The 14,411-nt window shown below is 44.9% G+C and overlaps 1 protein-coding gene across 3 annotated transcripts in view; it reads left to right on the top strand.

Moving 5' to 3' along the window:
* SLC37A2 (solute carrier family 37 member 2) overlaps window positions 1–14,411 on the top strand; it is a 1,087,044-nt gene that overhangs the window by 149,986 nt on the left and 922,647 nt on the right. For all 3 annotated transcript variants that reach the window (XM_068240256.1, XM_068240255.1, XM_068240254.1), the window contains exon 2: window positions 10,695–10,776. In XM_068240256.1, the coding sequence (XP_068096357.1) occupies window positions 10,695–10,776 (82 nt within the window). The remainder of the gene's footprint in view (window positions 1–10,694; window positions 10,777–14,411) is intronic.

The raw sequence follows: 14,411 nt of genomic DNA, 5'->3' as shown, positions 1-14,411 counted from the left end.
TTAAATGTAGGCATTCAGGTTAAGAGTCCTTGAATCACAGCATGCGGCGGTTCTCCGTGGAAAGCATGCTTGGACTTTCCTGGTCGATGAAATTTGGAGAACTGAGGGAGGGGTCCCTCGCAACCAGTTTTGACTGACCTGAGTTTTGGGCTGTCACTACCTGGAAAGTAGGTGTGTTTTAGGCGGGGTTACCTCCTAATCAGCAGGTTGCCGCCCACAGACTCAGAGCAAGAAATGTACCAATTATTAATAATCTGTGTGACTCTGCCCCAGATTGGCGCATCGCAAATCCGAGACTATATTCATAAGCGGCTTGCGACCCTGTATCAAACGAGGCTATACATGCCTATTCTATCGAATTCGCTCTACGCAGGCCGGATAAAGTGGTTTCTCTACCGATTCCTGATAGCTAGAAAATTGCAATTTAGGTGACTGATAGAACTGATTTCTAGATATCAGGAAATGTAATTTTTGTCTTGCTGTGCCAAAACTATTTTGAACTATTAATAAAGTAAATGTTCTCTTTGTTTGAAGCTATGAGCTTGGAGGGAAATTCTTATCTTACTGGTTGGATCTAGTTTTTCTTTTGGGGGAAGATGAGCTGTGTAGCCAAATGGCTTCTCGGCAGGGGAGTTGGCCACTTGTGAAATTCTTTCCTGACACAGGATGTGGGGGAAGGTTACTGTTGCTCTCAGTAAGAAGAGAGGAAAAAGGACATCTATTGTACATTTACACAAAACTGACAGTAATTGTGCACGACCATACGAAAATCGTTGGCGCTTGCGCACGACTTTCCGTAATATTCGTCACATCTCTCCCCTACGGGTCGGTTGCACAGAGTGGGTCTGCCAGACCCGCTCTACGCGCCGCTTAGCTACTGAACGGGTTCTGACTACCCTTTAGGCAACTCACCAGAAGCATAAGGTCTCATGGTCCGGTGTGCCCCAGTGTCCGCTTTGCGGACGGTGCGATGGACACCAACAGGCTTATCTCTAAAGGCCTGGCTGGGTTTGCGTAGCGCTTCCTGTAAGGGAGAGAGTCGTTGGCTGACATCCGGGTCACTTCCTGACTCTCGGGTGTCAGCCTGCGAATCTGAAAGCAGCGTAGCATACCCCTACCAATGTGACAATCCAGCCCCGCGATCCCATCGAGATCTGCTCCCGTTAGCGTACGCAGGAAGTACCGGCGCAGACGGACAACGAGACCGGTTGCTGGATCGTCAGGAAGAAAAGAAAAACAGAGCGTGCCAATCCCATCTAATCTGCTCCCGTTAGCATACGCAGGAAGTACGGTGAACAGACTGACAAAGATTGGTCGCGCAGCTGCCGACAATATGTAATGGGATAAACATCCACCAATCCCGTATTACTAGGCCACTGTTGCCATGCAGGTCTCATGCACTAGAGACTGCTGGAGGCAAATTCACTGTGTGCGTAGTAAACGGTTAAGATCGGTTGGAGGTGCCCATACATGTACAATTCTGATTGTATATACAATCGGTAAACTAAAAATATCGATTTCGCGCTGGAAATCGAGTAAATACACTGCCACCACTGCCTGATTGGATGAATGGAGCAGACAGTCTCCAACTAGGGCGAACTGATAAGTTACGAGTACCCTGCGGACATGCAGGAGGCCCAAGCCGGACTTCCTGAACAAAACCAGGTACTGTGCAAACTTTTAGGGAAACAGGGGGACAAGGACACTTTAACTGTTTTTTCTACTGTACCTAACGCAGCTAGGCGGGAGGTACCAGATGTAGACTTACAACCCACTGATTTACATGTTTCTACACCTGTCATTACTGATGAAAATGCATGTGTCCATAATAACTGTGATGTGGATTGTATTGTACCTGTTCTAGCCATTACCCGTAATCTGGCTAAGAGCCTGAGCTCAGAGCCACCAGAGGAGGTCTACTCTGATCACTCTGATCGACAGGCCTGTGATAATGTTGAAAGTCATATATTGGTTGAGAAAAATGCATGTGTCAGTATTAACAATTGTTATGTAAATGCTACTGTACCTGTTCTGGCCAGTACATTAGCCATGGCCAGCCGCATGAACTCAGAGCCGACAGGAGGGATTCCCTCGGACAATTCTGACCTTCAGGCAGGTTACACTCCTGCTAAATATGACATGTCATGTTATGCAAATGTTGGTGATAATGTTGTGCATGATTTTGAGAGTATGCTGGCTGATGCTTCCAGTGACATCAGCAGTCTAGACTCAGGACTATCTGGAGAAGTCTCGACTTCCCCTGATATCTCTGACACCCAGGCCAATGTCAATATTGATGTGATTTACACAAACTGGGATGTAGTGTTGTGCCCTCTTTAGCCAGTGCATGTCATATGGCTAAGAGCCTGAGCTCACAGCCACCAGAAGAGGTTCCAGCCCACTCTAATCGCTGTGATCACCAGGCCTGTGACAAGTCTGTAAGTGACATATTGTGTGATGATGACAATCCCTGTGTAACTGTGCTGGAAGACACTCCCAGTGTTTCCAATGTGACGAACAGCCCCGCAATCTCGTCTAACTTACTCCAGTACCATCAGGGATTAATCGCCTCTGATGGCTGGTAAGACTGTGAGCAAGTTGACATTAAAATAGCGGTTGCTGGGTCGTCAGGTAATACAGCCTTATCAATCCCTGCCATGTACTGATGAGGACCAAAAGCCGAAACAGGCTGTCTACATGTGGGTTTGATATGGCTGTGTAAAACTTAAAGCTATAGGCTTGCTATATACCAGCGGTTCTGGATGCTTGCTTGGCTTAACAAGGGCGAAAAGGGATAATTTTCATATTCAGTAGGGCATTGTGGGTAACCACAAATGTTCACTTATAACTAAATTATTGCAAATAATTTTTGCAGGGGGGCCCGGTGGGATCTAGTTACGCCCCTGCCTTCTTGTACCTCTGACACTGTATTTGCCATTGGCAGGTTTTGGTGCGATGTATACATTGTCATGTATAGAGTGCTGGGGAGGGGGGACAATGTAAAACTTGCATCAGGGCCCACAGCTCCTTAGCTATGCCACTGTTCATTAGTTAATCCCCCTCCACCATACCACTGTCCTTGTTTTGTATACTTTGTACACCTTTTATAAAGAAATTGTGGCTGCAGAGTGCAGAGATGCCTTGGGGATTTTAGATGTTTGCCTGCCATTAAATTAAATGGGCTTGATTCACAAAGCCGTGCTAATGCATAGCACGACCATGCTATGCGTTTAGCGCGCAATGTGACGCACGTGAAGGTTTACGCACATAATGATTTACGTGCGTGAGCAAATATTTACGTGCGCGCTAACGGGGCAAAGTGAGCGCATTAACAAGTGAACACCTTCGTTAGCACGCACACGTAAATCTTTTCCCACGTAAACCTTCACATGCATCACATTGCACGCTAAACGCATAGCACGTTCGTGCTATACGTGAGAATCAAGCCCAATGGGTCTCATCACAAACTTCCGGTTCACGGATTCACACATTTTCACTGTAATTTTTGGTGACCATTTGCAAATGTAAAATTGCGATGCTTGGCCCTGCCCAATAACTAAACATAACTTGTCTAATAAAGGTTTTTTTTGTTTTTTTCTTTGTTTTTTTCTTTGTTTTCTTTCGACTAAAGGTCATGATACAATAAAATGATCCGATTTTATGGCAATTCAATAAATATGATCGGATCTCCCCAAAAAATCGAAAGCTTTTTTTTTTTTTTGAAAAATATGATCAGATTTCCTGTCTGTTTTTTTTGTGTGGTTATTTTGCGATTTTTATATACGGAATGCTGAAAATTTTTCTTCAATTTTTCAATTTTTCTAATGATTGTGTTTGTCAATTTATTAATATACACACCCTAGCAATTTTCTCATTTTCCAATCATTTTTTTATCATTATCATATTTCATAACCTCTCCCTCTAGATTGTAAGCCTTTGGGCAGGGTCCTCCTCCTTGTGTGTCCTACATGATCATGCACCTCCATTACTGTGCACGCATGCTGTGCATTTGAGTGAACTCAACTTGCCTAATTCCCTTGCTCCCATCCAGTGACTGATTAAGCATTACCTTGTACTTATACTGTGCTGTGTGATCTGATTTTTCTTGTATTCCTGTATTGTCTTATTGAGGTATGTCACCCGTAAATATTTTCGGTAACTTAACTAATGTCCAGTGCTGTGTAATCTGATGGTGCTTTATAAATACAATAAATAAATAATTGGGGAAAAATTGAACATGTGTGTAGTACATTGGTCATATTTTTGAAATGTTACAATCCATCAGAAAAATTGATTGCAATTCTTGAATTGAACAGATATTTAAAAAAAATTGTATGGTGTGTGGCCACCTTTAGACACATCTAGTTAAATGAATTCACGGAGGAGTGGAACTGTCTGGGAAAGTGATGAAAATAGAGAATGTTCTTTGAAATAAATGTTTTTTGACCAATCTCTGAATTATACTCTAGATTACCCCCAGAATGTTTTCTGAGATTAGATGAAGCATGCAGAGACTGGAGTAACGATTTAGGTCCTATTTCAGCTGCTGCATTTGATTGGCCCATTTCTAAGTTGGATACTTTGCATAAAATGTGCATCAGCTCAGAATCATTAGCAAGTCATTGATCATCTATCGTTTTCATATTACTGCTAACTGTCACAAATTCTAATAAAGTATTTACAGTTGCACTGAATGATGTTGGGTGAGTCACTTCAGGCCAACAGAACTTGTGACTTTATTCTAAGTAACCAGGATAAATAGCATTAATTTGATAAAATGAAAATATTCACTTCCGGTTCCGGCGCCCGGATGGCGGAGGTGTAAGTGAGAGCTCCGCACAGCGATCCCCCTGCATCGGGCTGCAAGCCAGACAAAGCGCCCCCGCTCCTACCTCCGGTGACAGAGGACACAGCTGTGACTCTCCCAGGGCGGACTTCACGGCCGATGGACCGGTACCTCCTGCGCTCTGCCCCGCGTAAGACCTTGGGCCCAGAGGAAGAAGAAACTAAGATGGCCGCCGCTCCTCCATCCCCAGTCGTGGCGCAGCAGCAGCAATTACCCGAATGGGATGGATCCTCTCAGCAGGGCAGAGACTGGGACATAGAAGAAGCCCACTCTCCACAACTAACAGCAGGTGAGGGGGAACGGCTAAACATAGACTATGTGAAGCTGGCAACAGAGGTGGCACGGCAATTAGCTCCCGAGTTACAGCTCACACTCCAGACCACGCTGGACAAATCTATTCAGGCCATCCATAGCAATTTACAAGCCCACAGTCAACGGCTAGATCAGGCAGAACACAGAATCCAGTCACTGGAGGACACTGCTAATAAAGATAAGACCAGCCATCAAAAGTTAGTAGAAGAAAATAAGATGTTTAAGGAAAAACTCCAGGATCTTGAAAATCGTTCTCGTCGGAACAATTTACGAGTAGTGGGGGTACCAGAGTCCATAGGACCTACAGCTCTCCGAGATTTATGCATGACTGTCATTCCTAAAATACTCGGTTTTAAACGGGGTCTGAAGGTGGAAAGAGCCCACAGGGTGGGCCCCCCACGACCTGACAATGATCGGAAACCTCCAAGATTGGTATTGGCAAGGTATTTAGATTTTGCGGAAAAGACGGACTTACTCCGCGCCTTTAAGGACCTGGGCCATCCGATTGAGTACCAGGGAGCGAAGATTCGCCTTTTCAGCGATTATTCGGCAGAAGTATCAAAAATGCGTAAAGCATTCAACCCAGCATGCGAAAAATGCGTGGAGAAAAAGTGGAAATTTGCCTTGCAATACCCTGCCATATTACGGGTGACCGATGAATCGGACACTACACACACGTTTACATCAGTAACAGAGGCACTTACATTTCTGCGTAAGGAACCAGACAAAGATCCGGATTAACTTTTGTTTTCCTTTTCTATTTCTTTTTTGCTGCAATTTTCTTTTATTGGAACTTTCAAGGTATTTCGGCTGTTTTACTGAGGACAGCAGGGGGCGCTGCTGTATAAGAAATACACACTGAACTTGAATATCTATATATATATGTGAGCTATAACTGATTTTCTTTTCTAGGGTTAGTTGAAAATATGTTTTATTTCTACCACTGATAATTAAAAAAGCTCGTAGGATGTAGGGGAATTGGCTTTGGAGCTAATGGAGGGGTGACATCCGGGAAAAAAGTGGAGTCGCATAACTACAAATTTCTTTTCTTTGTCGTTTTGAGTTGGATCTGTTCATTACCAGGTTATGATCTAAAAGGGGTACTATATACAGGATATAGGAGACCCAGTGGGGGTTTCTGGTTTAATTTGAGGGTAAGGGGAAAAGGGGGGATTAGGCGATACAGGGAAGAAGTCGTCTCTGGTTTGCTGACCACACAATATAATATGTTATTTAAACCTAGCTGCAATTGGGGCACCTATGACGCACCTCAATGTCATTGAAAATAACTTCTTGGAACGTCAAAGGCTTACGTTCACCTGGCAAGCGCTCAATTATTTTACGCCACTTAAAGAAATTAAAATCGGATATAGCCTTCATCCAAGAAAGCCACCTTTCCAAAGATCACTTCAATTTCATGCGGAAATCCTGGGTGGGTAAAGTTTATGGGTCACCAGCGCAGGGCCGAAAAGCTGGGGTGCTTATATTAATACACAAAAATCTACAAGGGGAAATCACCAATGTCAAATCAGACAGCGAAGGCAGATGGGTAAGCCTCCAATTGCAGCTGGCAGGAGAAAATATATCTTTAATTAATGTTTATGCCCCAATAGAGGAGAACAAGGCTTTCTATGCTGATTTGTTAGCGGAAACGCTCTCGGCAGGCTCTACCAAAATTATTCAAGGGGGGGATTTTAATGCAGTAGCCAACCTCCAAGAAGATAGGTCAAAGAAGGCCCAACCCAGCACGCTCACTACTGCTAAATCGCTACTCTTGCAAGATTATCTGCGATCTTCAGATTTAGGTGACTGCTGGAGGCTACTACACCCAGATGGGGAAGAATTTACTTTTTATTCAGCTCCCCACAATATATGGTCAAGGCTGGACTATTTTCTGATTTCCCCTCAAGCACTTTCCCAAGTAGTTCAAGCCTCCATTCAGGACTTGGTCATATCGGACCATGCTCCTATACAAATTGAGTACACAACAATAATACCAAAGGGATCTGATATTCTATGGAAGTTCCCATCCTATTTGTACGAGGATGAAGGGTTTTCCCAATCCCTTCTGCAGTGGTGGTGGGAATACAAAGACGAAAACAAAGCTCATATTAAGGATATTTTTCTCTTCTGGGAAGCTGCCAAACCTACCATTCGAGGTAAAATCATAAGTTATATAGCAGGCAAACGCAAAAAATCTCACGAACTGTATACCAAATCATTAAGTGACTTACGGCTAGCCCATAGAGCATATTTAGACAGTCCCTCCTCTGAAACTAGGATGAGATGGCTGAAAGCTAAAGCTGCTTCTGATATGAGCTTTAAAAACAGGGAGCTATATGTTAAGTCCTACAAAGATTTACACTATTATAAGTACGGTAATAAGGTAGGCACTCTATTGTCAAAACTAGCCAAACCCCCTTTCCAACCAACTATTATTTCTTCGCTACGTTCTTCATCTAATCAAATCCTGAGTAACCCTAAAGATATCAACATGAGTTTTCATGACTTTTATAAAGCCCTTTATTCTGAGTCTCAGGAAGCTTCCCCGGGGGCCAAGGGAGCAGACTGGCTGTCTAAGATACCACTACCCTCTTTATCTGAGGAAGACTTAACAGAATTAAATGCACCAATCACAGAAGGAGAAATAAATGCCACAATTAAACAATTAGCAAATAGGAAATCCCCAGGGCCAGATGGTTTCACCTCAGAATTTTACAAATTACTGCGCCAAGAAATCGTACCATTCTTAAAGGCCCTATTTGACAAAATACTTAAAGAAGGAAGGTACCCCAAATTGGCAAATATAGCATATATAAAACTCCTGTTAAAGTCAGGAAAGGACCCCATGCTACCAGGATCTTACCGCCCTATATCTCTGATAAACCAAGACCTGAAAATTCTATCGAAAATAATGGCTGATCGTTTAGCATGTTGTCTCCCTAAATTAGTAAGCCCCAATCAGGTAGGCTTCGTGAGAAATCGCTCTGCAACGGCTAATATTAGAAAACTACTGATGGTACAGGACCATGTTCGAGCTTACCCCAGATCTTGCAAAAATCATGCAATACTTCTTCTAGATGCTGAAAAAGCATTCGATAATGTGAGATGGGGTTGGCTCGACATGGTACTTGATAAAATGGGTTTCCAGGGGGCAATACGCCGGTTGATTTCAGCAATGCATGAAAATCCAGGAGCTCGCATTTACACACCTGGATTCCTGTCTCCATGTTTTTCCCTGGAGAAGGGTACGCGCCAGGGCTGCCCTTTGTCCCCACTTCTTTTTAATTTAGCTCTTGAGCCCATGACGAAACTCTTAGCCACAACAATTAAGGGAGTGGATGTAGGGGGAACTTTAGTATCACAGGCAATGTTTGCCGATGACGTTCTTCTATTTTTAGATGACCCGCTAGTCCAAATACCAAAATTATTAAACCTAATCTCTGAAATAGGCCAACATAGTGGGTTTAAAATAAACGTATCTAAGAGTGAGCTTATGTTCCTCTCGACTAGTCCGCCTACAATTGACAAAAATAGCGTTCCAGTCAAAATGTGCTCCATGGTCACTTATCTAGGAATAAAAATCCATAAGGAACCTAATCGCCTCTATGAAATTAATTATCAACCCCTAATAGCAGACATCAAACGGCAGCTTCTCAATTGGGAAAATTTACCCATAAATTTGATGGGAAGAGCAGCTCTCATAAAATCTGTTAGCTTCGGAAGATTACTATATCCTCTCCAGACACTGCCTATTTTGTTAAAGCATTCAGATATTAAAGAACTGGAAAGAGCTTTCTCAAGGTTCTTATGGAAACATGGCAAGGTTAGGATCGCTATTTCAAAGTTAAAACTACCAAAAGACTGGGGAGGATTAGCATTACCGGACATCAGAAGGTATAACTTAGCTTGTCTTACTAGAAATGTTAGGGACTGGATAAACAAAACAAGTTTCTACTCAAACTACGCACTTGAATCTGCATTTGCGGAACCCTGGGATTTAGTAGGCCTCTTACACACTCCATATAAACTATCTCCCTCAAAAATAAAACTAAGCAGAATAATCAGAGACACGATGGTTGCCTGGAAGGAAGTGAGAAAGTGTTTTTCTTTACCCTTCCAGGTATCCAAGTACATGCCGCTATGGGGCCACCCGGGTTTTAAGGCCAGCATGGCACATGGAGGGTTTCTTGATTGGCATCAGAAAGGGGTGGAAAGACTGGGTAATCTAGTTAGCTTGAGCGAAGGCAAATTGATGTCATTCCCAAATATTTGTAATTCATACGGGATCCCTAAACAACATTTTTTATACTATGGTCAACTACAATCTTATATACGAGATAAGGGTGGCAAGCTTGCATCGGTTTGTTCGGTGAACGAGTTTGACAGATTTCTGACCCCACATGTCCCTAAGGTTTCCTTGTCTTCTATTCAATCAAACCTCCAGCTTTTAAATATTTCTTCCAAAGCGCTTAATAATCTCGCCAAATGGGGAAAGGACATTCCCGGGGAACAAGTGGAGTCTAAAATTATTGAGGGGTATCGGATATCTTATAAACTGATTTCAGGGGAATCGTGGAGGGAATCTCAATTGAAACTAATACACAGGGCAAAGTATGCCTTTAATATTAAGTATAGTAAACCCCCCGCTTATTATTCACCAGCATGTCCAAAATGCGCACACCCACAGGCGGATCTCTTCCACTGTATCTGGTCTTGCTCTATAATCTCAACATTTTGGAAGAAAGTAGCGGACTACGTGGAAAAGATCAGCAAGTATAAAGTCGAGCCAAATCCATTACTATTTCTATTCCATTATGTTCCTCCAAAAATACCAATTACGGACGTACAGCAACAGCCAGCTATCGCCCCAAGCAAATTAGCCCACCTCATAATTTTGGCGGCCCGCAAAGTCATATTCAATAAATGGATTTATTCCACTGCCCCCTCAATATGGGACGTGAAGGAAGAATTACTGCATCTATTCAGACAAGACAAGTTGGAGGCTGTGACATATAAGGACAAGAAAACCAAAAGTTTTTTTAAAACCTGGAAATATTTTATCTTGTCATCTTTCTCTAAAAAAGAGATAGATGAGGTGATGACCCCTTTTGTAGATACCAAGTGGTATTTGGTTGAGAAGCTGTCCGGTACTTTAGGTAAACTAGAAGTGTAATATCGGCAAGGCTACTAGTGACCGTTAAACCAGAGATGACTAGGGGGAAAGAGGGGGTGGGGAGGGAGGGAGCGGGAGGGAGCTCAGTGGGCGTTACTATAACGAGTTTTTTTTTTATGGTTTATTCTGAAACATCATATTGTAAGACACAGTGGATAAATGTGCAATAGACCCATAAGATGACGTGTCTTCATGTTGGATAAAACCAATATTGTACTTTTCTTTCCTATCTGCTGATGTATTGCCCACGGTGTGTGTTCTGGATGAAAATGTTGAAAAATTCAATAAATCTTGTTTGAAAAAAAAAATGAAAATATTCCTTGTAATCCATATGACAAATATATATTTTCTCTGTTCCAGGTATCGTGGTTTCATCATTGTTCTGACATTTTTATTCTATACTGGTTATCATCTTTCCAGAAAGCCTCTTAGTGTTGTAAAGGTAAGTTTTTGTCCAAATCAGTTTACTGTGTCCAAAAAATGTCTTTCATGTTGTATGGGTGGGTTAATTTAAATCTTTTTGAGAAGTGTACACATTAGGAACATTTTAAACTCACACAATTTTAACTTTGGTAGTTTAAGACACCTTTTCAGTTTTATGCACCTTTTATGTACAGGAGTTCCCCGAAACCTGCCAACTGAACATTACAATTTCATGCCTTACTGCTTACCCTATTTCAGGAATGGCGAACCCATTAGAGACCAAGTGCCCATTCTGCAACCTATAACCCACTTATTTATTGCCATGGTATGGTACACATGCCAACAGAAAGGGGTCTGAGTGCCCACTCTATCACATGTGCCATAGGTCTGCCACCAGTGCCATACTGTGACGATGGGTGACTGCACACAGAGAGTGTCTGATTATTGGTGATCTGCAGTATCACCAACAATACAGACATATACCTGATTATTAATGATCTGCAGAATCACCAATAATACAAGTATGACTAACTTCTGTACACCTAGCAAGTGTAAGTGTTTGGGTGCAACAGTAACTTTATTAGTTTAGCCAGACCTCACCAGGGGAGCTGGTGAGGTACTAACAGTACACTAATCGTGCACAAATGTACAAATTCCAGCAGGCTGGAGAGAATAAAAACAAAGATGCTGAATCTCCCGGGGAGCGGGTGATTCAGATACTATTGCAGGCATGAGGACACCCGTGGGGCGGGTGACCCAGACCGAACAGCAGACAAGGAGATACAATACAAACTTAATGACAGATGCCCTATAAGAGCAGGTAATTGGGGCTGTACTACAGCTTAACCAAACTGTTCCACCAGAGGAGCTGGTGTAAGCCGTACCTCACCAGTGGCGAGTAGAGTGGTCAGGCAGGCAAGGTCCGGCAACAGAAAGGTAAGTATATACAAAATCGTGAGGCAAGAGAGTAATCGGTAATCAGGCAGAGGTTCAGCAACAGGAAGGTACGTATCGGTATAGAATCGTGAGGCAAGAGAGTAATCGGTAATCAGGCAGAGGTTCAGCAACAGGAAACCAGATGGGCAGAAGTGCAAGATCAGAAGACAGATACAAAGTCAAAGTGCTAGCCAGAGTCAAATACAAGAGATCAATGCAATAGTAATATCCTAGTCTGGGTGTGACGTCCTTGGTATCGACACCCCGGATCTAGTCTATACACAATAACAATGACAAGAGTAATTTTCCTAACTTGGTGTGAAATCCGTAGCATCAACACCAGGGAACTATCTAAGGTCTGCGCGCTCACACGCAAGCATTCACGACAACAGACAGGGAAGAAGTGAAGCCTGCAGGCTTAAGAAGCAGAGGAGACCTTACAGGCACGCCCACTCCTCTGAGCCAATGAGGAGCGGCGAAGGTCTCCTCTGACGTCAACCGACCAACAGGTCAGCTGACGGGCTTCCTCCCCGCATAAAGGACCCGTCTGTGGGGGCGCGCGCGCACTACGGTGACCCCCTTTACAGACGGCTCCGTCCTCGGCGCCGCGCTGTCGGATGGCCGCGTGGAGGCGGCTGCGGCGGTGCTGCTCGCCGCAGCCGCCTCATCTATTACACATACCCTATCCCTCCCATCTCTGAAGTGCAGAGCATGTTGCCTGACAGATAGCCAAGAAGTGTCTTTGTACAGGAAAGGGCTGCTCAAAAATGATCACGTAAAGCCTCCTACACCTGCACTAGGCATATTTACCATCAGGGATCGAGACTTGATCCCTTGGGGGGGGCTAAGGCTGTTTGCTCCCTAGCCTGTGATGCATTCTATACGGCTAGAGGAAGTCGAAAGAAGCAGCGCGAGCGAGATCAGGCAGGGTGCATGGAGAGAACAATACTCTTGGCCGATGGTTGATCGCTGGCCAAGGCATTGGGTGGCATTAATGGCTGCTGTACAAATGCTAGAGTCTTGGCAGAGGTTGTTTTTATTAGCCACTTTAGCCAAGTTTGATCTAGCTTGTATACACAGCTTAAGGCAAGTGTTTAGAGATGGCCCGAACAGTTCGCCGGCAAACCGATTTGCACGAACATCAGTGGTTCGCGTTCGAGGTGAACCGAGAATTTTTTTCCAAAAAAGTTTGAGTTTGCATTTTTTCCATAGACTTTAACCACTTCCCGACCGCCGTATATACAATTGGCGGCCGGAAAGTGGACGCCGCAAGGACCGCTTTATTGACAAAATGCGGCGGTCCTTGTATGGGCATGGGCGGAGCGATCGCGTCATCTGTGACGCGATCCTCCACCTCCGCCTGGCGCCGCTCACCCGCCGCAACATCCCGCCGGCCATACGGAAGCGTCGGCGGGATGTTAACCCGACGATCGCCGCATACAAAGTGTATAATACACTTTGTAATGTTTACAAAGTGTATTATACAGGCTGCCTCCTGCCCTGGTGGTCCCAATGTCCGAGGGACCACCAGGGCAGGCTGCAGCCACCCTAGTCTGCACCAAGCACACTGATTTCCCCCCCCCCCTGCCCCAGATCGCCCACAGCACCCATCAGACCCCCCCCCCCTGCCCACCCCCCAGACCCCTGTTTGCACCCAATCACCCCCCTAATCACCCATCAATCACTCCCTGTCACTATCTGTCAAAGCTATTTTTTTTTCATCCTCCCCCTGCCCCCCGCTCCCTCCTGATCACCCCCCCACCCCTCAGATTCTCCCCAGACCCCCCCCCCCCATGTACTGTATGCATCTATCCCCCCTGATCACCTGTCAATCACCTGTCCATCACCTGTCAATCACCCGTCAATCACCCGTCAATCACCCCCTGTCACTGCCACCCATCAATCAGCCCCTAACCTGCCCCTTGCGGGCAAACTGATCACCCACCCACACCAATAGATCGCCCGCAGATCCGACATCAGATCGCCACCCAAGCGCAGTGTTTCCATCTATTCTCTCCTCTAAACACCCACTAATTACCCATCAATCACCCATCAATCACCCCCTATCACCACCTGTCACTGTTACCCATCAGATCAGACCCTAATCTGCCCCTTGCGGGCACCCAATCGCCCGCCTACACGCTCAGATTGCCCTCAGACCCCCCCTTATCAATTCGCCAGTGCAATATTTACATCTGTTCTCCCCTGTAATAACCCACTGATTACCTGTCAATCACCTATCAATCACCTATCAATCACCCCCTGTCACTGCCACCCATCAATCACCCCCTGTCACTGCCGCCCATCAATCACCTGCTGTCACTGCCACCCATCAATCAGCCCCTAACCTGCCCCTTGCGGGCAATCTGATCACCCACCCACACCAATAGATCGCCCGCAGATCCGACGTCCGATCACCTCCCAAGTGCAGTGTTTACATCTGTTCTCTACCCTAAACACCCACTAATTACCCATCAATCACCCCCTGTCACTGCTACCTATCAGATTAGACCCCTATCTGCCCCTAGGGCACTCAATCACCCGCCCACACCCTCAGAATGCCCTCAGACCCCAGCCCTGATCACCTCGCCAGTGCATTGCTTGCATCTATTCCCCCCTCTAATCACACCTTGAGACACCCATCAATCACCTCCTGTCACCCCCTAGCACACCTACCCATCAGATCAGGCCCCAATTTGCCCCGTGTGGGCTCCTGAT

Source organism: Hyperolius riggenbachi, chromosome 6, assembly GCF_040937935.1.
Source record: "Hyperolius riggenbachi isolate aHypRig1 chromosome 6, aHypRig1.pri, whole genome shotgun sequence".
NCBI classification, from domain to species: domain Eukaryota; kingdom Metazoa; phylum Chordata; class Amphibia; order Anura; family Hyperoliidae; genus Hyperolius; species Hyperolius riggenbachi.
The sequence above is the reverse complement of the archived record's forward strand: the minus strand, read 5'-3'. Positions and strand labels throughout refer to the sequence as shown.